The sequence below is a fragment of the Mobula hypostoma genome, chromosome 4 (assembly GCF_963921235.1).
Source record: "Mobula hypostoma chromosome 4, sMobHyp1.1, whole genome shotgun sequence".
Taxonomy (NCBI): Eukaryota; Metazoa; Chordata; class Chondrichthyes; order Myliobatiformes; family Myliobatidae; genus Mobula; species Mobula hypostoma.
The window spans coordinates 53,851,488-53,877,733 of NC_086100.1; the positions used below are offsets into that span (position 1 = coordinate 53,851,488).

General features: G+C 42.2%; 1 protein-coding gene across 3 annotated transcripts in view; it reads left to right on the top strand.

Annotated features, from left to right (window-relative positions):
* kcnab1a (potassium voltage-gated channel subfamily A regulatory beta subunit 1a) overlaps nucleotides 1–26,246 on the top strand; it is a 322,363-nt gene that overhangs the window by 191,967 nt on the left and 104,150 nt on the right. For all 3 annotated transcript variants that reach the window (XM_063045804.1, XM_063045805.1, XM_063045803.1), the window contains exon 2: nucleotides 10,558–10,601. In XM_063045804.1, the coding sequence (XP_062901874.1) occupies nucleotides 10,558–10,601 (44 nt within the window). The remainder of the gene's footprint in view (nucleotides 1–10,557; nucleotides 10,602–26,246) is intronic.

The window sequence follows — 26,246 nt, forward strand, 5'->3', positions numbered from 1 at the left end:
GTACTCTTTAGCCTTTGATTTATATTTCTAGTATATGATCAGTTGAATGTTCTAAGATATCTCATAGAACTTTTGTGTATGACAGCCCTGGTACTTCTTCAAAGGAATTCAGCAGGGGTTCCTAACTTGGAGTCCATGGATCCCTTGTTTAATGATATTGTTCATGGCATAAAAAAGGTTGGGAACCCCTGGAATGCAGCAAATGTATAATCAATACCTTATCCATTTACCATATTCCATTGAATGGAAAATTTCTTTTCCTCAGGATCTTGGGGGATCCGGACAGATTATTGAAATAATCTGGAAATTTTTGATCATACTGGCTTTTTATTCCAGACTTATATAACATTTGTGCAGTTTGTTTCTTTTACTATCAGTATATGTCTAGTCTACCTAATTTATAACTTTTCCAATTCTAGCATAGAAGCTGCCCTTACATTTCTAGCCAATTTCTTCTTTGACCTTGGGTTTTACAGGCTGTAAACAGAATTCCCATTAATACACTGAAGAATTAAAAAGGAGAGCATGTTAATACATTATTTGCTATTTATTTAATTTGTTTGTTTATTTACTGCGATATAGCACGGAATAGCGCCGTCTGCCCCCTTGAGCCATGCCGCCCAACAATCCCACAATTTAATCCTAGCCTAATCATGCGACAATTTACAATAACTAATTAACCTACCAACTGCTTGGACTGTGGGAGGAAACCAGAGCACCCAGAGGAATCCCACGTGGTTATGGGGAGAGTGTACAAACTCCTTACAGGCAGCAGTGGGAATTGAACCCTGATCGCCTGTATTGTAAAGCACTGTGCTAACTACTATGCTAACATGCTGTCCCCAGTATGGAAAACAGTAATCCCAAAGGTTCAAATGCATAACTTAAAGTTTCACAATGGCTCTATATTTTCTTAATTGATCTTTTATCTTCAAATATTATGCACCTCTTTTGCACTTCATCACAATTTGAAAATGGGCTTCACTGCTTGGCTGATGAACTGTAGAACAGATTGTTCATTATCCCACATAAAATTTGAATTATTTTCAATCTATTGATTTCAGTTGGTTTCTAGCATGAAATTTGTTTTAATGGTTTACTTGTTGGGTTCAGATTCAGATTTGTTTATTGTACATACGTTGGAAGAAACAGTGAAGTGCATCGTTTGCATTAACAACCAACGCACCTAAGGATGTGCTGGGGGCAGCCCACAACTGTCGCCACGCATTCTGGTATGCCCAAAACATCGCATGCCCAAAACGTTCAGTAAAACAACACAAGCAGCAACAATAAGAGAACAAAATAACACCCCCCCAACAAAATAAGACCCTTCCCACCCTCTCCTCCACCCACCCACTCACACACATAAACAGGCCTCCAACCCCAGGACAGCCTTCTTCCAAGCCTCCAGTTCTTGGCCCGAGATTCTCAGACTCTCAGAGACATTAGGTCTCTAATCTTGAGACAAGCTGACCCAGGGGCTTGGACCTTCAGGCCTTGACCTCTAGACTCGCCAAGTTCTGTACTTGACCTTCAGGCTTCAACCTCCAGAGACACTGCCCTCTGGACTTCAAACATCAGCTTTGACCTCTAGGCTTTGCTGATCTCTGGGTATCAACCCCAGGACTAACTACTCATGGGACTTTGACCTTTGGGTCTCAAACTCCAGACCCCATACGCACCTTCGACGGAGGGACTCGCTTGCCTGGGGTGGGGGGTGTGGTCACCAGTCCTCAAGTCTCCTACCCACAAGGACCTCTGACCCTGGGACTCGCCAACCTGGGGACTGCTGGTCTCCATTCTCAGTGCCTGCCGACCTGAACTCTGACCAATGGCTCCTGCCACTGACTCTTCATTTACTGCCCAGGGCCTCTAACTCTCTCTCATCCCTCTCTGTAAACCGTAAACTGACCCCCTAACACCTCACACATTCCCCAAAGCCATCCCAAAGAACCTAAAAAAACGACCAAATCTGAGCCACAGCCTCAACTCTCAACACAACTCAACACCACCTTGACCGGAAGTAAGGATCAATTATGAAAATTACCCAGCTAATTTTGTTAATTAGTGCAAGGTTTAAGGAGATTCAATGACTGAACACTAAATTTATTTTGTATACAATTATTTGGAAATCTTTTGCGTACACTCCAGAGAAAGAGTGTGAATCTTCCATGGTTAAGTATGCAGAATCTGATATTACTTTAGGTTTACAGTAAGTGGCAGGGAGAATTAAGCCACCATGCTACTATGTATTGAGAAACCTTAGCCATTACGATAGACCCTGAGCTCAGTCTAATGCCGTCAGTGAGCTGCAGGAAGTAAACCAGTGTCCCTGAGATTTGCTGATGGGGAAAGCTTGAGGTTGACCTGCACTATCCTGCACATATTTTGGAGCCTGAAATACAGGCAGATCCCAGGGCTGTTTCAAATGGCCACCAGCAGGCCTGAGCTTACTTGGGGGTTCACATCAGTTAAAGTTGGAATCTAGCTGATTTTAACACATTCTGGGAAGCCTCTTATTGGTCACTGGTTAATTTAACAGAAAATGCCAGTACAGATGCACAATCCAGCCTTCCAGAAAATTGCATTCATGGTCTTCCGCATGTTTCCAACTGAATGGGTTAATGCTTGGTCATATAATTCATTTCAATAGTCAAAGTGATAGTAGTCACTGTAAGCAAAGATAAATAAACTAATGTTCACAGGACAACATTGCTGCATTTACATTCAGCATGGACACTTTAAAATTGGTCCCTCACTGGATAAATAGACTGGGAGTTTTAGATATTAACTTTGATAATTCTTTATTTACATGCATCTAAACTAAAGTTATGATCTAACCCTGGCTGTAACCATCTCTTTTAGGATCAGAGTGAATTATGGTTGATGTTAAACATATTCTTCACATGTTGCATTAATATTTTAGTTCTGACAAAAAGAGTTCATCAGTAATATACAGTATGTAACTAATCAGTGTAAAATTTAGCTCTATCGAAGTGTGTTACTGATCATCATGATATGCTTCTTGTACTGAGTATCTTAAAAGTTACAAAGCTTCCTATCAAATGAATTAATTCTGCTTTAGAATTTGTTTACAAGAAACTCTTCTTTCATTCTGTGAGAAATCAGAATCAGATTTAATATCACTGGAATACAGTGAAGTAAGTTGTTTTGCAGCAACAGTACATTGCAATACCTAATAAAATACAAAATACTATAAGAAATATATATATAAATAAAATAAGAGAACAAAAAAGAAGGAAAAATGTGCTGGTCATTGTCCATCCAGAAAACTGATGGCCTTTTGGAAGAACCTGTCTCTAAAACGCAATGTGTGCTTTCAGGCTTCCATGTCTTCTATAACCAGTTAGAATGCTCTCCACAGTACATCTGTAGGAATTTGCAAGATTCAGTGGTGACATACCAAGTCATCTCAAACTCCTAATAAAATATAACAACTGTGGTGACTTTTTTTATAATTGCATCCATATGTTGAGCCCAGGATAGGTCCTTAGAGATGTTGGCATCCTAGAACTTGAAACAGCTCACTCATCCTTTCCTCTTGGTCAGGACTGGTGTGAGTTCCCTCAATTTCCCCATCCAGAAGTTCACAATCAGTTCCTTGGTCTTGCTGATATTGAGTGCAAGGTTATTGTTTCAACACCATTCATCCAGCTCATCTACTTCACACCTGTATTCCTCCTCATCACCATCTGAAATTCTGCCAACAATAGTTGTGGCATCTGCAGATTTCTAGATATCGTTTGAGCTGTGCCTGCCCATACAGTCATAGGTGTAGAGAGGATAGAGCAGTGGGCTAAACATGTATCCCTGAGGTGCACCAGTGTTGATTGTCAGCAAGGAAAAGATTTCTGGTTCTGATCTGCACTGACTGTGGTCTCCCAAAGTGGAAACCAAGAATCTAGTTTCAGAGGCCCAGATTTTGGAACTTCCTGATTAGGACTGAGGATACAATTGTAGTCAACACTGAGCTGTAATAAATAAACAGCAGCCTGACAAAGGTATTGCTATTGTTCAGGTGATGCAAGGCCAATTGTGGTGAAAAGCAATTTGTAATGTGTCCAGATTCTTGCTTTGGCAGAAGTTGATTCTGGCCATGTCAGACCTGTTGAAGCACCTCATCACAGTAGTTGTGAGTGCAACTAAGCGATAGTCATAGATGCAGCTCACCTTGTTCTTCTTGGGCACTGGTATGATTGTCAGTATGATTGAAGCAGGTGGGAACCTCTGACTGCAGCAGTGAGAGATTGAAGGTGTCCTTGAACGCTCCTGCCAGTTGGTTGACATAGGTTTTCAGTGTCCTACCAGGGACACCATTAGGGCCTGATGCCTCTCAAGGGTTCAACATAATGAAAGTTGTTCTAACATCAACCTCCGGGATAGATATTACAGGGTAGCCAGATGCTGCAGGGATTCACACAGGTATAGTTTTATTTGCCCTTTCAAAGTACACATAAAAGACATTTAGCTCACCTGGGAGTAAAGCATCACAGCCATTCATGATGTTAGATTTTGCCTTGTAGGAAGTAATGGCTTGCAAACCCTGTCAGATCTGATGTGCATCAGATTCCTTCTCGAACTTCTGTCAGAATTGTTTTTTCGCTCTTAAAATATCCTTCCATAGATCATAGAGCCATAGAACATTACAGCACAGAAACAGGCCTTTTGGCCCTTCTTGGCTGTGCTGAACCATTTTTCTGCTTAGTCCCACTGATCTGAACCTGGTAATGTTGGATCACTGATCTTGAATGCCAAGAAGTTAAGAGTTGGGACTGGTTTCAGAGGGGGATGAATGAGATGCATTTGTTGTTGAGGATTGTGAATCAGATCTGAGGGTGAGGGAAATGCAGCAAGAGGTGAAGTTCTTAACGAAGAGAAGCTCCTTTTGCAGTTGTTTTCCAGAGTTGACTCTGAGCTAAGCAACGTGCTAATGGACACGCTCAACTCTACATCTTATTGAGACAGGTCTCATATTTGTTACATAGGCTTCTATGCAAGAGTGGCTCAATCTGCCCATTTGTGCAGAAGTGGTATTCAAATGTGTGTTGCATGCCATTGTATATCCTTCTGATTTTCTAGGTGCATCCATGCCAGAGTAGATCAAGCTTAGGGAGAATCTGGAAGGAAATCAGGGACTTGTTAATACACAGTGTGCTTAACAAGATAGATTACATATCATGCAAGAATGTTGTGACAGGCAGTGGAATTTAAGTCTTTGTCTTGGACCCAACTCCAGCATATATCTTTCCTTCATAAAATGAGCTCCGATTTTCCATGGCATTGCCTTTAGTTTGAATTCTTTGTTCTTATTTGACCATACATGCATGTGGCTACATTTCTGTAGGCTCCTTCGTTGCTGAGTTTATTATTTTTATACTTTATTTTATTTTTATACTGAACATAACAAGTTGAAGCCAAACTTGTGCATCTTTGACTATAACCAGGTGACTTTAACCAGGCCTTTGAAGAAAAGCCTGTCCAATTATCACCAGCACGTAACCTGTTGCACCAGATGTCCCATCACGCTAAATCACTACTACAAGGTATGCCTATCGTTCTTTTCCGAGACTGCATTTTGGCAAGTCAGATCATTTGGCTGTATACCTGCCACCTGCATACAGACAGAGCCTTAAAGAGCAAGGCTTCAGAGACAAGACAACTGAAAGGTGGTCATAGGAGGCAGAGGAACAGTTATAGGATTGCCTTGAGTCAGTGGACTGGGCCATGTTCAACAACTCATCTGAGGCCCTGAATGACTAAGCCAGGGCCATAGCAGACTTTACCAAGACAGCTCTGGATGAGTGTGCTCAAGAGTGTGGTTAGCCACCTCACTGGCTATCACCCAGTGGCACTTAAACTCAGAGTGATGAAGTGTTTTGAGAAGTAGGTATTGAAGCATATCAGCTCCTGTCTTGAGTGGCGACTTGGATCCGCTCCAATTTGCCTACTGAAGCAACAGGTCTACAGCAGGTCCCATCTCATTGAATCTTCACACAACCCTGGAACATCTCGACAGCAAAGAAGCATACACCAGGATGCTATTTATCAATTACAGCTCAGGATTTAATACAATCGTCCCCTCAAAACTAATCAGTAAACTCCAAGACTGTGTCTTACGAGCCCCTTGTGCAATTGGATCTGGGATTTCCTCACTTGCAGACTCCAGTCAGTTCAGATTGGCAAAAGCAACTCCACAATCCCCATCAGCACAGGAGCACCACAGCGATGTGTGCTTAGTTACCTGCTGTACTCGCTTTACACCTATGACTGTGGGGAGGGGGAGGGGATGAATTGGAAATATAAGAATGGAGTTAAAGGGAAAGAGAGAATAAGAAAAGTTAAAGACAACAGAACTAAAGGGGCAGAAAGCTCAGGAAGGGATCTGAGAGTATGGCCAAGTGCAGTAGGAATCGATGTGAAAGGTGAGGGGAGTAAAAGAATTACTTTAAAAGGATTAAAAGTATTATATATGAATGCACGGAGTATAAGAAATAAAGTGGATGAGCTTGAGGCTCAGTTGGAAATTGGCAAGTATGATGTTGTGGGAATAACAGAGACATGGCTGCAAGAGGACCAGGGCTGGGAAATGAATATTCAGGGATATACATCCTATCGAAAGGACAGACAGGTTGGCAGAGGGGGTGGGGTGGCTTTGTCGGTGAGGAATGAAATTCAGTTACTTGCGAGTGGGGACATAGAATCAGGAGATGTAGAGTCAGTATAGATAGAACTGAGAAACTGTAAGGGCAAAAAGACCCTGATGGGAGTTATCTAAAGGCCCCCAAACAGTAGCCTGGATATAGGGTGCAAGTTAAATCAAGAGTTAAAATTGGCATGTTGCAAACGTAATTCTGTGGTTGTTATGGGGGATTTCAACATGCAGGTAGACTGGGAAAATCAGTTTGGTACTGGACCCCAAGAAAGGGAGTTTGTGGAATGCCTCAGAGATGGATTCTTAGAGCAGCTTGTATTAGAGCCTACCAGGGAGAAGGCAATTCTGGATTTAGTGTTGTGTAATGAGCCAGATTTGATAAGGGAATTCGAGGTAAAGGAGCCATTAGGAGGTAGTGACCATAATATGGTAAGTTTTAATCTACAATTTGAGAGGGAAAAGGGAAGATCGGGAGTGTCAGTATTACAGTTGAACAAAGGGGATTATGGAGCCATGAGGGAGGAGCTGGCCAAAGTTGACTGGAAAGATACCCTAGCAGGGATGACAGTGGAACAACAATGGCAGGTATTTCTGGGAATAATACAGTAGGTGCAGGATCTGTTCATTCCAAAGAAGAAGAAGGATTCTAAGGGGAATAAGGGGCGACCGTGGCTGACAAGGGAAGTCAAGGACAGTATAAAAATAAAAGAGAGGAAGTATAACATAGCAAGGGTGAGTGGGAAGCCAGAGGATTGGGAGACTTTTAAGGAGCAACAGAAGATAACTAAAAAGGTAATACAGGGGGAAAGGATGAGGTACGAAGGTAAGCAGCCAAGAATATAAAGGAGGATAGTAAAAGCTTCTTTAGGTATGTGAAGAGGAAAAAATTAGTTAAGACCAAAGTTGGGCCCTTGAAGACAGAAACAGGTGAAATTATTATTGGGAACAAGGAAATGGCAGACGAGCTGAACAGGTACTTTGGATCTGTCTTCACTAGGGAAGACACAAACAATCTCCCAGACGTAATAGTGGCCAGAGGACCTAGGGTAACGGAGGAACTGAAGGAAATTCGCATCAGGCAGAAAATGGTGTTGGGTAAACTGATGGGACTGAAGGGTAATAAATCCCCAGGGCCTGATGGTCTGCATCCCAGCATACTTATGGAGGTGGCTTTAGAAATCGTGGACGCATTGGTAATCATTTTCCAATGTTCTATAGATTCAGGATCAGTTCCTGTGGATTGGAGGGTAGCTAATGTTATCGCACGTTTTAAGAAAGGAGGGAGAGAGAAAACAGGCGATTATAGATCAGTTAGTCTGACATCAGTGGTGGGGAAGATGCTGGAATCAATTATAAAAGATGAAATAGTGGCATATTTGGATAGCAGTGGCGGGATAGGTCTGAGTCAGCATGGATTTAGGAAGGGGAAATCATGCTTGATTAATCTTCTGGAAGTTTTTGAGAACGTAACTATGAAAATGGACATGGGAAAGCCAGTGGATGTAGTGTACCTGGACTTTCAGAAAACCTTTGATAAGGTCCCTCATAGGAAGTTAGTGTGCAAAATTAGAGCAAATGGTATTGGGGGTAGGATTCTGACATGGATAGAAAATTGGTTGGCAGACGGGAAACAAAGAGTAGGGATTAATGGGTCCTTTTCAGAATGGCAGGCAGTGACTAGTGAGGTACCGCAAGGCTCAGTGCTGGGACCACAGCTATTTACAATATACATTAATGATTTAGATGAAGGGATTAAAAGTAACATTAGCAAATTTGCAGATGACACAAAGCTGGGTGGCAGTGTGAAATGTAAGGAGGATGTAATGAGAATGCAGGGTGACTTGGACAGGTTGGGTGAGTGGGCAGATGCATGGCAGATGCAGTTTAATGTGGATAGATGTGAGGTTATCCACTTTGGTGGCAAGAACAGGAAGGCAGAGTACTATCTGAATGGTGTCAAGTTAGGAAAAGGGGAAGTACAATGAGATCTAGGTGTCCTTGTTCATCAGTCACTGAAAGTAAGCATGCAGGTACAGCAGGCAGTGAAGAAAGCTAATGGCATTTTGGCCTTCATAACAAGGGGAGTTGAGTATAGGAGCAAAGAGGTCCTTCTGCAGCTGTACAGGACCCTGATGTGACCACACCTGGAGTATTGTGTACAGTTTTGGTCTCTAAATTTGAGGAAGGACATTCTAGCTATTGAGGGAGTACAGCGTAGGTTCACGAGGTTAATTCCCGGGATGGCGGGACTGTCATATGTTGAAAGATTGGAGCGACTGGGGTTGTATACACTGGAATTTAGAAGGATGAGAGGGGATCTGATTGAAACATATGAGATTATTAAGAGATTGGACAGGCTAGAGGCAGGAAACATGTTCCCGATGTTGGGGGAGTTCAGAACCAGCGGCCACAGTTTAAGAATAAGGAGTAGACAATTTCGAACGGAGTTGAGGAAAAACTTTTTCACACAGAGGGTTGTGGTTCTGTGGAATGCTCTGCCTCAGAAGGCAGTGGAGGGCAATTCTCTGGATTCTTTCAAGAAAGAGTTAGATAGAGCTCTTAAAGATAGTGGAGTGAAGGGATATGGGGAGAAGGCAGGAAAAGGGTACTGATTGTGGATGATCAGCCATGATCACAGTGAATGGTGGTGCTGGCTCGAAGGGATGAATGGCCTACTCCTGCACCTATTGTCTATTATCTATTGACTGTGTGGCTAAGTATAGCTCCAACACTATATACAAGTTTGCTGATGACACCACTTCTGTGGGCTGTATCAAAGGTGGTGATGAATCAGCATACAGGAGGGAGATTGAAAATTTGGCTGAGTGATGTAATAACAACTGCCCACTCAATGTCAATAAGACCAAGGAACTGATTGTAGACTTCAGGAGAGGGAAACGAGAAGTTCATGAGCCAGTACTCATTGGAGGATCAGAGGTGGAGAGGGTCAGTAACTTTAAATTCCTGTGCGTCACTATCTCAGAGGATCTGTTGTGGACCCATCATATAAATATTATTGTGAAGAAAGCATGACAGTGTCTCTACTTCCTCAGGAGTCTGCAGAGATTTGGCATGCCATCAAAAACCTTGGCAAACTTCTATAGATGTGTGGTGGAAAATCCGCTGACTGCCTGCATTACAGCCTGGCATGGGAATACCAATGCTTTTGAGTGGAAAATTGAGTGGGATTCAGCCCAGTAGATCATGGGTAAAGTCCTCCCAACCACTGAGTACATCTACATGAAACGTTGCCAAAGAAAAGCAGCATCCATCATCAAAGTTCTTCACCACCCAGGCCATGCTCGTTTCTCATTGCTGCCATCAGGTAGAAGGTACAAGAGCCTCAGGACTCACACCGCCAGGTTCAAGAACAGTTACTACCCCTCAACCATCAGGCTCTTGAACAAAAGGGGATAGCTACACTCATTCTATTTCTGGTGTTCCCGAAACCAATGATCTCATTTTAAGGACTCTTTATTTTGTTATTTCGTGCTCTTTCATTTCATGTTATTTCATTCTCATTATTTATTGCTATTTATTTATTTGCACAGTTTGTTGTTCATTGATCCTGTTTACAGTTACTATTCTATAGATTTACTAATTATGCCCACAGGAAAAAGAATCTCAGTGTACTTATGTGGTGATATGTATGTACTCTGATAATAAATTGTACTTTGAACTACTTTGAACTTTGAACAATAGCCAGAATATTGTATTTATTTAATAATAAAATCACTAATATGATCTTCTCCCGACACTACTAAAAGTTGACATTTTTCCTTTAAGATTGAATTTAATAATTCTTTATTTTTAAAATGTATAGAAGATAACAAGATATGTCATTTTCTTTTCATTCATAAAAAATTTACTGTTTTAATTTAAAGGAATCTGGGAAAATCAGGACTTCGAGTATCTTGTCTGGGACTTGGTAAGTAACAGATTTTAACGTGGCATGATTTTGGGTTAAAATATGGAACATCCTAGGGGAATTTTGTGGGGCTCCACATGTGGCACAGAGCCTTGTTAGGAATAAAGGAATACGAGTAAAAGAATTAGTGGTTGGAACTGGTTTATTTTCAAATCGTCCTCCTGTCTTGAAAACAGCACCAAGAAAGGAGTCCTGCAGAATTGCCTCTTCGATCATTGTGGCATTGTAATGTAATTCTGAAGTATAGCAATGTATATTTTGTTCCAGTAAAGCCATCATCTTGAAATGATGCAGTGTGATTTTCAATTGCCATTGACATTAAGTTATTTTAACTGGAAAATCAGATTTAAGGTTAATAGCTCAGAACATTGGATACCACAGTGTGAATTTGTTCTCTATTTTGAATGTAAACCAGCTAAGGTAAATCCATGCAGCCCAATTCCAGCTGCAAGCTGGGTACATTTATTTGGAAATGTTCATTGCTGGCTCAATTTTCATCAGTAAATAAGTGGAATAATTTGGCTGTTCAAACTTTTTTGAAGGACATGTTCCTTTTCAAATGGGTTCGTCTTCAGAAATCACCCTTTGAGTTGCAAAACCACACCAAAAAAACAACAATCTCTTCTGGAAAACCGTCTTAATAATTCTTTCAAGAAGGCATTGATTTTTGGTATGGTCGAGGTTAGTTTGCATATGTGCTGTGTCTATTTTCCCTTTGTGTAACAGCTTGAGGGTGTGGGTTGTTGGTGGTGAGGTTGCGTTTGTTCTGCACAGTGAAATACATTTAGTTTGTTTAGATGGCTGAAAATCTCTGGACCCCAGTTTATATGCCACGGGGTTAATATTGTGAATGTGCGATCCGCTTGCATAGCTTTTGCATCTTTATTCTTTTTGTTTGCTGATATAGCAGTAAGATCAAAATTACTAGATTTCTATTTATTTTGAAGCTTGATTGTGATTGAAGATATTTCCACAATTATGAAACGACAGCAAGGCAAGCCAGCAGCTCAATCAGTTAGCAAAATAATAAATTAGTATCTTGGGTATTGGCCAATTGACTGGATGAGACCTTTGAATGAAGGATGAAAGGATTAGTATTGCATACCAGGATTAAAGCAGCATCTGTGAGTCTTCAGGCTATGTAGTGGGAGTAGAATTTCACCTTTGGGCATAATCAGGAATCCAAGTACAATTTTAAGTCTAAAACCTGCCTCCCTTGAAGTTTTAATTTTAATTCTGCTCTTGTACTACTTTGCATTTTGCTAGAAGCACAATCTACTGCACAAGGCAGACAGTCTCTGAAGAGTATTGATAATGGCTGGGGTCGCTTGTCTTGTAAAGACACTACCCAGAAGAAGGCAATGGCAAACCACTTTGGTAGAAAAAAATCACCAAAAGCAATCTTGATCAGGACAGTGATTGCCCACATCATATAACATGGCACATGATGATAATGAGATTGCTAGGCCTAAAATTTGTGAAATGCCACCAATATTTCTGTGCCAATGCTGAGATCTATAGCAATTGAGATGACCATAATTCAGGCTTTTGTGGTTGTTAGATCTCAAACATCCTTTTTGTAACTATTTTTCTTCATTTTAGATTTTACTGAGTTTCATTTTTAAATTGCCTTGGGCTTTGTTAATAGCATTTACTTTTTACTGGTTTTATACCTACTTATCACATTATTCAATTTTATTTCCTAGGCATTTATTGACTTTTTTGTGTGAAGCGGATTTCACTTACAGTAACTTTCCATTTAGGCAAACACTAGCATTTTATCAGAAACATGCTTGGAGAGGATAAAGCACGTCTGCTTGATTGTTTCTATGGTGAAGAGTACTCCACTCATATCACTTGTACCTCAACTATTTCTTTACTTTTTATATGTAAGTAATTATAATAGTTGAATTCCATTAGATATAGGAGCATAATTAGGCCATTCAGCCTATTGAGTCTGTTTTGCAGTTCAATCATAGCTGTTTTTTCCCAACCCCATTCTCCTGCCTTCTCCCCATAACCCTTGACCTCCTTCTCATTCAAAAGCCTATCAATACACCGAATGGCATAGCATTTGCTACCCTCTGTGGCATCAAATTCTACAGATTCGCCACCCTCTGGCTGAAGAAATTCCTTTGCATCTCAGTTTTCAAGGGATGACTCTCATTTCTGAGGCTGTGCCTTCATATTCCAGACTGTCCTGGAAACATCCCCTCTATGTGCACTCTACCCAGGCTGTGGGTGGAGGTGTATGGGAACTAACCATTATTTTCAACAGGTGATGATGATGCAATGAATGATCAAATTCTTATGATCAAACTATGATTTAAAATGATGTTTGACATAAGAGGTTTGGAATGTACTTTATGATGAAGAAATTGTAGATGCTTCTCGTCCTTTTTTCATGAAACGACCACATCTTTAGGATCTTGTATCTTTGGAAATGGCCAGTTTGGGTTTTGCCAGAACCACTCTGGGCCAGATCTCATCACTGCACTGGTCCAAGGTTGTATCAAGGAGCTGAATGCCAGAGGTGAAACTGATTGTGTCTTGGTTAAACTGATACAATAGACATCAAACAGAATACAATCCACTGCTTGTAATCATACCTCACACAAAGTAAAATAGTTGTGGTTGTAAATCATCAATCTTCTCACCCCTGGACCTCACTGCAAGAGGCGCACCTATCTTTGACAGCTTCATCAATGACGTTCCTTCCACAATGAGGTGAGAAGGCAGAATCGTTGATGACTGCACGATATTCAATTCTATTCTGAACACCTTGGCAAATGAAGCAACCCATGTCTGCATGTAACAAGACCTCAGTAGTATTCAAGTACAGCTTTGTAAGTGGTAAGTGACATTCATGTCACAGGTGTGCCGTGCAATGACCATCTCTGGCAAGAATCTTAACTGTGTACTCTTAACCTTGGCTTTACTACAGACAAATACCTCACCATCTGTATCCTTGTGGTTACCACTGACCAGAAATTCATCTGATCTTGCCACGTAAACTGTGTGGCTACAAAAGCCGACAGAATGTAATCATCTCCTGATATCTCGGGGATGAGGGAATATTCTTCATTTGCCTGGATAGGTGTAGCACCAAAAATGCTCAAGAAACCAACACCATCCAGGACAGCAGATGTATGGGGTGTACCACCATGTGCAGGCTCCCTTCCAGATCTACATGATCATGACTTGGAAATATAGTGGTTGATTCTCATCGTCACCGGGTCTAAATGCTGGAATGTTCTGCCCAACAGGACTGTGGGAGTCTACTTTTTTTTGAGGGCCTCTATTGGTCAGGGTCGGCCATGGATGTTGCATCCCAGCTGTCTACGTGACGCACAAGCCTGGGAAGGTCGATATGGAGAGCAAGCTGTTGCCCATATAGCAGGCTTCCCTTCTCCATGCAGCTGATGAATCCAAAGGCGTGGCAGAGACCGATTCAGTTCGGTACCAGCAGGATTGCAGAAGTTACCAGACAGCGGTGAACTCAACGTTGGACTGCCTTAGGAATTCCAGTTCCTGATTCTTCCTTGGTGTTTACTCCCAATGCCTTCCCCATGCGTGGGTATAACCGCAGGGCAGCAGAGGTTTGAGATCAGAGTCTTCCTGCTCCTAGACGAGCTGCCAACCACGGCTGACAAGCCCCATCTGCCCAAAGTGACTGTTATAAATGTGCCAGTATCCCGTCTTTACCCCATCTCCTGTCAGCAGAAACGGTTCCGCAGGGCTTAGTAGCTAAGCCACACTTGAAGGTCTGGAGCTGGACTTGGTTGTCAGTGGTTATTTGAGGTGCACGCCATTGAGAGCATTTAATAGGAGCTTATCCCCACTACCACCCCTGACTCTAACAACCTTAAGGAACCAAGGACTACTCTTACTGAAAGAGGATTTACAGCAATCCAAGAAGGTGCCCCCCCCCATCCATTTCTTTTTTGCACTTAGGAATGGTCAACAAATTTCAGTCATACCAGTAACAGATAAATACTCTCTTGCCCCAATTTAAAAAAAAAATTATCAACAAACAGCACTCAGCAAATTCAGGATTTTGCATTCTCTCTTTCTCTGTCCCACATGCGCTCTCTCCCCATCACACAGCTTGTTCTGCCCACACATGCATTCGCATACACAAATATTTAACCAGAATATATTAAATTTTTGATTTTAGTGTCTTTGAAAAGTAGCAAAATTTATGATGAATTCAGTTGAAAGTAATATAAAGGCATATTTAGAACACCAGATTGATTTAAGCAGCTTTAAAAGCTATTCTCTGGCTGCTGAATAGTAAGGGGTATAAAAGGAATAATAACAAAATACCTCAGAATTTCATATTGGTATAAATTGGAAGTCAATAAAGCATTCCTATGTTATGTTATGCAATAAAAGGTAATCTATGAATTTAGAATGAGGTAAATTAGCACTGACATTTGTCATGAAATTTGCTATTTTGTGGAAGCAGTACAGTACAAGACAAATGGTACTGGAAGCATGGTGACACTGGCAGACTGCCCCCAGCTGTTCCTAAGATATATCCCTTCCCCGATGGTAGTCATGTTGCAGGTGGTGAGGGTCCTTGTGATGGGCATTGCTTTCTAGTGGCACCGCTTTTGGAAGATGCCCTCGATGGTGGGGGTTGTGACTATGATGGAGCTAAAACCCTTTGCAGCCTCTTTTGATCTTGACATTAGAGCCTCCATACCAGAAAGTATGCAGCCAGTTAGAATACTCTCCACTGTACATCCGTTAAAAAAAAACTTGCTAGAAACCTTGGTGATATACCAGATCTCCTCAACTTCCTAGTGAAGTGTAGCCTTTGGTGTGCTTTCTCCATGATTGCATCAATGTGTTAGGTCCAGGATCGATATCCTGATGTGAAGGTGCCCAGGAAATTGAAGTTGCTCACCCTTTCCACCACCTACCCCTCAGTGGGGCCTAATGATATGTTCTCTTGAATTCCCCTTTCTGAAATCCACAATCAATTGATTCCTTGGTCTTGTTGACATCGAATGCAAGGTTGTTCTTGCAACACCACTCAACCAGCCGATCTATCTTGACTCCTGTATAGCTCCTCATCCACATCGGAGTTTCTACCAACAACAGTATTGTCATCAGCAAAGTTACAGAGCCCATACAACAATGGATTCTAGTATATATTTTTAATGTCACCGAAATTAGGCTTAAAATGAGGTTTAGCATTTTATTGCTAAATGTAGTATTTCAGGCCTTTTTAAATGATGTTGATTCTGTCATAAGGAGGTGGCTGGGAACGGACCCAAGTGCAAGACACGGACACTGAAGTACTAGGGACAGGAGTAGGGCATGGACACGAAAACCGGGAACCCGGAACAGGACTGGACAAGAGAGGTAGGAGCCTGGGCTTGGACTCCGAGCCAGAGACTGGACAAGGACCCAGTACCTGGGTCTTGCCTCTGGCTCGGACCCCAGAATTAGGCAAGGACGAGGCTTGGCAGGCAGACAGGACGAGGCTGGAGTCTTCAGGCTAGAGGCGAGGCTTGGCAGGAGGCTGGAGTCTTCAGGCTAGAGGCTAGATACTTGAGGTGAGGCTTGGCAGGAGGCTGGAGTCTTCAGGCTAGGCAGGAGGCTGGAGTCTTCAGGCTTGAGGCTAGGCAGGAGGCTGGAGTCTTCAGGCTTGAGGCTAGGCAGGAAGCTGGAGTCTTCAGGCTTGAGGCTAGGCAGGAAGCTGGAGTCTTCAGGCTTGAGGCTAGGCAGGCTCCTCCTGGGCAGGGCGCGGATCACCACCCGATGGAGGCATGGAACAGGAAGGGACAGAACCAACCGCAGGTAACGGCAAGATGGCCTGGCTTACCTGGGCAGAGGCAAGGGACAGGAAGGGAGCTAGGTATAGGGTGGCTCCAGGACAAGACTGCAGGCGAGATGAGGTGAGAGTTTCCAGCAAGACAAGGCAAGGCTTCAGGCAATGCAAGGCGAGACGAGAACTTCAGGTGAGGCGAGAGTTACCGGCAAGACAAGGCAAGGCTTCTGGCAAAGCAAGGCGAAAGTTACTGGCAAGACAAGGCAGGGCTTCAGGTGAGGAAACAGAAGGCAGAGGAAGGGATACAAGGAGTAAGGACAAGAACAATCCAGCAGCCACGCCCTGGTCTCTGAAGGTATTTATGCAGCCAACCCCAATGAGCATCAGCTGACTCAATTAGAGCTCAACAAGAACAGAAACAGGGTAGACAGAAAAACCTGGAGCAAAGGTCAATGGACCGGACTGTGAACCGGAATATGGACTGCACGGACTGGACCATGACAGATTCCACTTTTAGCTCAATTTTCAACAGTTTCTAATACTAGGGGCAAACTCTGGGGGAAAAAAATCCCTTTTTAAACAGAAACTGAAAATACAGATGAATAACTTCTTGGAAATTTTTCATATAGGAACAGATCATTTTGGTCCAACAAGTATATGTGGGCTCTTAGGAGAGCAATCCCATCAGTTCCATTTCCTTACTCTTCCCCAATTGTCTTGCAAATTATACAAGTGCTTACTCAGTTGCCTTCTGAAGGCACTGATACATTCTGCTTTCACTACTGTGAGAAGTAGTGAATTCTAGATCTTTGGAGTAAAAACTTTTTCTTCACCTTCTTCTAACATCTGCTGCCCAAATATTTAAATCTGTGTTCCTTGTTCTGGAAATATCTTCAGCTTCCTTCTAATTACCATTTCTGAACTACTTATGATCTCACACACACATGGTTAATAACTGTAAAATGGATTGTGACAGACAGGAGATGTGACATAATAGTGGAATGAGCAAAGATAACAGATGAATAAAAGCAGGAAGTCCTGGAAGTACTCAGCAAGTCAGGCAACATCCATGAGACATTTCAAATTAACTCTGTTTCTCGAACCACAGTAATGCCTCATCTGCGGAGTATTTCCTACACTTCCTGTTTTTGTTTTAGATTTCCTGTATCTGTAGTTTGTTGTTTTGGCTTTTTCTTCACATAACAGGTGCAATTCAATCCAGAAAAAAAAAGTCTGATGTTATGCTTTGGCAGCAAATCCGAAGAGAGGGAATATAAACCAGAGGGCACAGTTACCAAACTGGCAAGTTGGGAAAATGCTTAAAACTTAAGAGACCCTATGTTTTATAAATCGAGGCCTCGAGCGCAAAAGTAAGGAGGTTACAATGAATCATTGTAAAACAGGGGGTTAGATGCATCAGTGCTGTTCTGAGGAAAGATGTGAAGGGCAAACTTATACAATGCAGTTTGGAAAAGCTTGGGAAAGGTGCAGAGACGGTATATTACAATGATAGCAGAACAGAGGAATTGTAGTCATGTGGATTTAATGGAGGAGCTGCTGATATGATTTTAGGATTAGAGGAGATAGAGAGGGTTTTTGATAAAGGTATTTAAAATCATGAAGGATCTGGACAGAATAGGATAAGACCATAGGACAAAGGAGCAGAATTTGGTCATTCAGCCCATCGAGTCTGCTCCGCCATTTCATCATGGCTGATTTATTATCCCTCTCAATCCCATTCTCCTGCCTTCTCTTGTAACTTCTGACAGCATAGAGCAGGATGATCAAAGAGAGGAAATAGAGTGAAGGTGATTGGCAACAGACCAAAAATAACATGAGGAAAAAGTTCCTCAATTTACTTTAGTTAGGATATGGAGAAAACAGAGGAATGGAGGCTTACTCAGTTCTCATGTTTTAAATGGTAGTAGGTAAATAGAAAATAACTTTATTTATAGGAAAGGCTTGGAGATCAACAAGCTGAGAATGGCTTCTTTGGTGTTATAACATTCGAGACTGGGTAAACAAATCACAAATGAGAAAATCTACAGACGCTGGAAATCCAAGAAACACACACAAAATGCTGGAGGAACTCAGCAGGCCTGGCAGCATCTATGGAAAAAAGTGCAGTCAACGTTTCAGGCCGAGACCCTTCAGCGGGACTGGAGAAAAAAAGATGAAGAGTAGATTTTAAAGGTGGGGGAGGGGAGAGAGAATCGCAAGGTGATAGGTGAAACCTGGAGGGGGAGGGAGGACGTAAAGAGCTGTGAAGTTGATTTGTGCAAGAGTAAGTATTTTTTTCCTGAGATGATTTGTTTGAGTGATCAAGAACTGCACAATCAGCACAGTTCCAGCACTTGCCCTGCAGAGAATTTAAAAAGTGAGTAATGCTTTGAAGGCTTTTGGCTATGTCAGGGAAAGCACTTTAATAAATTGGCCACTGTAAACACAGATCTTCTTGTACATCCCATGCCTGTATCTTAAGAACCTAATATTTGTTTCTTCCAGAGGAAGCAAGGTTTAAACTGATGTTTCTCTTGTTGGTTAAACTGTCCTATGCCTACCCCCAGTCACTTACTAATTTTCCTGTTTAGTTCCACAATATTTAGCTACTCCCACACATGAGAAATAATCAATGATTTTAAATTTGTTGTTTATTTCTTCTGGACATTGAGTTCTGGTTGACAGGGGTTCGGTGATGTCCCAAGTGCAGAGGGAGAGGTGCGGACTCGCAACGAACAGTTCATTCTGTTTTATTTAGAACCGTACAGTACAAAGGAAAATAATAAACCCTAGGCCGACACGGCAATTAACCAAAAACTTGCAAACTAGCTGAAGGCTCACGCCATCACTACAGCTCAAAATCAGTAATCTTAATACCTCTCCTTTAACAGCATCTGTCCAAAGCACTAGGCTTCTTTCCTGGAACGAGTGTTGTCATTGCTGTGTTTCAATCAAGACTTGACAAGATATAAATGAAAGAAAGGGAATTAGATACAACCTCAAAGAAACCCTAATTGGCTGGAATGTGCATTCTCATGCATGTGATTGCCGACTCCTTTCAGCTACTCGCCTCGGAAGGCACCTAGACTCCAAGACAGAGTCTGAGACTGTGACAGAGCACCCACCACCACCATGCCCCCCCCCCCCAAGCTGCAGCTCCCGAGGCACCAGAAAGCTGTGCCCACTGGAAATCCCGGGTGAGAGACTAGTCCAAGGTGTTATGAGCTGAAACTGAAGAATGTTCCTCTATGCCGGTGGCATTAACATCAACCATTATGAAATGCTTTGAGCTGCTACTTATGGAGCACATTAAAGCCTTTCTCCCGACTACATTGGAAGCTGTCTAATTTGCTTATCACTCAAATTGATCCACTGATGATGCAACAGCCTCTGCCTTCCAGTCTGTCCTGTCCCACCTGAAAAATGGGGTCCTGGCTGATGGTGTAGTGGCATTAGTGTCAGACTTTGGGACAAAAGGTCCCGAGTTCAAATCCAGCCAGCCTGCTCCTCTGCACGCTTTCCATTCATGCTGGGTTACGAGCTGGTGATCTCTTTGGAAACTCACCCGACAGAAAACAATGGCAAACCACTGCTGTAACTTGCCTCATACACGGTTTCCCCACTACGTCAGAGAGGTGTGGAGGGAAATCGTCTGCTAACCGGAGAAACTCCGGATGCAATGTACATTTCCTTTCCTTTCATATGCCAGACTACTGTTAATAGACTTCAGTTCGGTGGTCAACACCATCATACCCAGAAACTGTCCTCGCTGGGTCTCAACACTGGACTTCTTAACAGAAAGGCCACAGTCAGTCCGTGCAGACAGTGACATCTCTGGTCCCATTACGCTGAGTATTGGCGCTCCCCAGGGCCGTGTGCTCGTCCCACTGCTGATGCAGACTGTGTCACAGGATCCAGCTCAAACCTGTCATTAGGTTACGGTTAATCGGAGTTGTTGGGGATTGCTAGGGTGGCGGGGATTGCTGGGGTGGCATGGCTTGAATGGCCTGAACGGCCTTCTCCACACTGTATCACTAAATAAATTAATGAACCTTTCCTATCCATGTACCTTTCCAAGTATCTTTTAAGCACTGATTGAACAAGTCTCTACAACTTCCTCTGGCAGCTCTTTCCACATACCCACCATCCTCTGTGCCCCTTGGGTCCCCTTTAAACCTTTCCCCTCTCACCTTAAACACATCCCCTTAATTTTCAGTTGCTAATGAAATACGGAGAGTGGCTTCCCATAAGTTTCAATCCCTATCACAAATGTGTAGGAAGGTGCTTTGCAGACATCCCACCCTGCAAAAACTCATTTCAGGGAGGTAGCATCATCAATTTGCGGGAGAATCCTGGAACTTCCGGGAGAGGTGGGATGTCTGCAATAGAGTAGCTCCTTAGCAGCTAGCCAGCTAGTTTAAATAACATTAGCTATGCTATTGAAAGAATGACACCTGTTAAACTCACCTCAACATGTCTTTTACATTTTAACCCACCATGGGCAATAGAAAAGTCACTGTTGCAAACAGTGCAGCGAGCAACACTGTCATTATTTTGACCCCTATTAGGCAGGGGTACACTTTAGTGTAGTCTGGGGTGACGTACGTTTTATATTTTCTTTTTTTGGAGCACTGTCACTCTGACTTTTTTTGGAACTCTCTCACTCTTGCTCTTGCTCTCTTTCTATCGCGTGCGCGTGCGCGCTCTCTCGCTCGTGGTCGCTCTCACTCGCGCTCGCTTTCTCTTGCTCTTACTCTCTCACTCTCTTGCGCGCACTCTCACTCGCGCTCGCTTTCTCTTGCTCTTACTCTCTCGCTCTCTTGCGCGCACTCACTCGCGCTTGCTTTCTCGCTCTTGCTCTCGCTCTGTCTCGCTCTCTTGTGCTCACTCTGTCTCGTGCGCATGCTCTCGCGCACGCTGTCTCTCTCTTGTGGTTGCTCTCACTCGAGCTTGCTTTCTTGCTCTTGCACTCACTCTCTCGCTCTTTCTCGTGCTCACTCTCAAAAAAGTCAATTTCCGGGACATTGTATATAATTGCGGGATCAGGGAGCCACTATTAATATGCGGGAGACTCCCGGAACTTCCAGGAGAGGTGGGATGTCTGGCTTTGTCAACTCAATAAAATGCAAAAAAAAAATGTACTCCCCACCAAATAAGGTACTTTGGTTAAAAGTAATCTCTCCATGTGTAGGAAGATGGTGAATGGGATCACTGATGGTTTTGTGCACTAAACGACAATTGTGTTTTGAATACAATACTGCAGTTGCACAATCACAGGCTTTCAATCGCTTTTTAACAGTCATTTTACATGGGCTGTCTCTCTAAAGTATTTTGGAAAGTCTTACAATAAATCTACAAAATTTCTCGTGATGCAAGAACATTCTATGGCATTGTACTTGGGCAATGCTCAGGAAACTAACACTCCAGTAACTTACAGTGTACCTTCTGGAGGCTTCAAATAAAACAAGGTATATTCGAAAGGCGTATTCATAATTGAAATTAAGATAGCAATGTTTCAGTTGACAGTTAGTGATTTTATAATGATAAAACTGATAATATTGATGTAATATGTGGCCCAGACTAATGACCATTCAATGGTAGTGGTTGGAACCTTTTAATGTGATTCTTCATTGTGTTTTAATGCTGTAACATTTCTCAGCACCTTGAAAGAAGACTGATGGATCAATGCATTTAATTAGCGTTGCCCTGCTTTAGTGGAGAGAACCTGAATGCCCCTGTTTAGCAGCAGGGCAAAAGGTCAAGCATTGAGTACTGCTGAGATCTTGCAGCGGCTGGTAGTTTTTTCCGCATTTGGTGATTTCAGCCTTCTCTCTTGATATCACATCAAGTAAACCCGGTTGGTTTTTGGTATCAATGAAGATCTCAGTAGAGCTATAATGGACCATTCACATGTCCCTCCAAGTTGAAATTTATTGTGAATGCAAATTGGCTAGGTCTCATTTCACCAGCATGACAGATTACCAGAGGTTGGAGCATGAGAAGTTGGCTGGGAGTCCTCTGCATTTGCCTAGAACACCTTCTATACAAAACATCAGATTAAACATGGGCAAGGAAATATACTAATTCCTTGGCTGATGAATTGGTATTCTTCCGTTTTGAACTGCATTTGGAAGAAGCAGTGAAATATTTTGCCACTGTGAAGACGTAAGAATCCATGTGGTCCTTATTTAATTTTGAGCTCCTTTTCCTGATTATACTCCTTGTAGTTCTCTGGTGGACAGGACACATTTGGGGATTCTGATAGCCAAGTCTGAAATGGATGATCTTTTGAATATAATTTTCAAACTACTTTATTATCCTTGTACTTTGTTGAGGTTGTTTCAGACAAGTGAAAAATGTTAGCCCTTTCAAAGGATAATTAAAGATAAACAGTATAAAAACTCTTGTATGTTCAAAAACATTTTAAATCAACTGCACTGGGGAATATGTGGTAATTTACTCTGGAACCAAGGGTAATGATATTGTTTATGTATAACAATAACAGGCTATTGAGGTCACAATAAATGTAAACTGTGGGCATTCAGTACAACTGTGCACGATATCTATGCACCACTCCCAAAGCCATGCTTCTACGTCTGCTTCAAGCGGTGAACCAATTTGGGTAAATTTATCTTTGAGTGGCAGAATAGAGATAGGTTTTTTCCCCAATGCTTCATAGGATATAGTGCAATAGGGAACAGGTTGCCATGGCAACAAGTGGAGTGGGTTGACTTTGCTCTTACCATGAATAAGACTTTATCTGGTGACATGAGAGGCAGCACATGATGAGTGAGGAATCCATGCAGGCTTTATGTGCTGGATTCACCAGTAAGGGCTCAGATAATGATAGGCCCCTCGCCTTTAACTGATTTCTTCCATTATGACCTCCTCCTTTGTTTGAGGCCCAAGGGGATTCTGAAGTGCATTGCACAATTAACTGTTGCAACAGCGAATTTAAAAGCTAACTGGTGACCCTGCTGTGTGCTTGGAATTTCCATGGAGACATAATTAAAATCTGCAATCCTGAGTTGCATTTAGGCCTGATTAAGTAACATCAATTTCTTTTCCTAAAGGCAGTGGCCAAGTGTTATTATTATAATGATAATCTGATAGTTTCATGATCACCACTACGGTACAAGTTTCTTGTTTCAAATATGTTTCATTCATTGAATACAATTTCCCCAGCAACTGTGGTGGAGTTTGAAATATTCGCTGATCACCAGTCCAGGGCTGCGCAGTAACGTAAATAGCTGCAATATCCACCATATCAATAAATGACTAAGATATTGGGAAAGCAAGGCACATACTCGAATGTGGCCAGCCGACAGAGAAAGACAGAGTAGTAAGCAATGTGGAAGAAAACTCCATATTATAAAGAGGTACAGGTGTAGTTTTTCATAAATAAAATGAAGAGAGGCATTTTATGTTTAATGAAAGGACCCTGGTCAGACCCCACTTGGAGTACTGCGCTCAGTCTGGTCACCTCACTACAGGAAGGATGCGGAAACTATAGAAAGGGTGCAGTGAAGATTTACAAGGATGTTGCTGAGATTGGGGAGCACGCCTTATGAGAACAGGTTGAGTGAACTTGGCCTTTTCTCCTTGGAGCAACGGAGAATGAGAGGTGACCTGATAGAGGTGTGTAAGATGATGAGAGGCATTGATTGTGTGGATAGTCAGAGGCTTTTTCCCAGGGCTGAAATAGATATCACGAGAGGGCATAGTTTTAAGGTGCTTGGAAGTAGGTACAGAGGAGATGTCAGAGGTAAGTTTTTTTACACAGAGAGTGGTGAGTGCGTGGAATGGGCGCCGGCAATGGTGGTGGAGGCGGAAGTGATAGGGTCTTTTAACAGACTCTTGGATAGGTACATGGAGCTTAGAAAAATAGAGAGCTATGGGTAACTAGGTAATTTCTAAGGTAAGGACATGTTGGGCACAGCTTTGTGAGCCGAAGGGCCTGTATTGTGCTGTAGATTTTCTATGTTTTTATATTTCTATGAAACCCGTAACACATCTTACTGAATTCCAAAGCTGAAAACACAAAAGCTAAAAATCTTTACGTAATAACGATGTCACATTAGACCAGCCTCTCAATGTAAAACCACAACTCAGTGGCTGTGAATTATGTACATTTCTCCCAATTACGTTACACTACAGAGGTATACGCATAAAGAAAAGGGTGGAGAAAATGCATTTTCAAATGGAAAATGGGAGATCCATTTTGGACATTAAATCAGTAAAATAGATTAATTATTAAAAGGTGAAATGGAGATCCACAGAATAGTTTGGTCTGGTACTGAAAAGGCTAAAGCAATGCCGGGCCTTTGCATTTGGAATTGTGAAAGACTAATACAAGAAGTTTTGATTATATCGTAGCTGGACTAGAGAGAATATTTCTGTGTGTGGTACCATAAGACGATAAAACAAAGGAGCAGGATCCAGTCATTCAGCCCTTCAAGTTTGCTGTACCAATGTATCATGGCTGATTCATTTTCTTTTCAACCACATTCTCCTGCCTTCTCCCTGTAACCTATCATGCATTGACTAATGAAGAACCTATCAACCTTTGCCTTCAAAATATACCCAATGACCTGGCCTCCGCAGTCTTCTGTGGCAACGGATTCCAGAAATTCACCGCCCTCTGGCTAAAGAAATTCCTCCTCATCTTTGTACTCAATGGAAGTCCTTCTATTCTGAAGTTGTGCCCTCTGGTCTTAGACTGCTGCACCATAGGAAACATCCTCTCCACATCCACTCTATCTTGGCCTTTCAACATTCAATAGATTTGAATGAGATTCCCCCTCCTCCTTCTAACTTCCAGTGAGTAAAGACCCAGAGCCATCAATCACTCCTCATATGATAAGCCTTTCATTCCCAGAATCATTCTCGTGAACCTTTTCTGAACCCTTTCCAATGTAAGCAATTTTTTCTTAGATAAGGGCCCAAAACTACTCACATTCTCCAAGTGAAGCCTCAACATGGCTTGATAAAGCCTCAACGTGTCACATGTCCAGCAACAATGGATATGAAATTGAGTCAGGTTATATAAAGAAACAACGATATTTACTAACCTCTGCTCAAAACATCGAAAAGTAAACGAACGACTAACTTAACTGGAAGTTAACAATTAGGCAACTATATCAAACAAACAGTCAAACTTATAAACTGTTCTTAACGAGTTCTCATCCAAGCACAGACTTAAAGCAGTAAATTCAAAAGTCCATGTGATTTATACAGTCATTAAGGACAGACTTTCCCAAAACAACGATCCCTTCAAAGTAATGGTGAATCTGCTGATCACAGCCGAGAGAAGCCTTGTCCAAAGGAATCACGAAGAAATACAGGAACTGACCTTTTGACTGGAGGGTGGTCACTGCACAAACCTTCCTGACCTTGCAGGGGTTTTACTCAAATGTGCATGCCACAGTTCCAGAACGAAGATTAAAAAGGTCGATCATTCCCAAGAAGCAGAACGACATTAACTTTACCCAATCCTTTGCATGGATAACTCTGGTAATACATTCACTCTCCAGTACGAGACTGTAAAAGTAAAACAAATGTGCAACAAACAAAAACTGGCAGCAATTGGCGAAACTGCCGGCAACAATGTTACACTCAAAATAAAAATGAGAACCGCGTCACCGTGGCAGGCCTTTTCTTTTATACCATGCCATCAGGTGACATAACATTACCCCATGATCATGAGACAATTACATCATGCCCATCACAAGATAATGACATAATGCTCACTCACAAGACCATTACATCATCCCAGTGACCCAAGATCAAACTGTGAGCATGTAACAAACGTTACACCTGTGCTTTCTTGAAATGAATGCTAATATTGCATTTGCCTTCCTCAC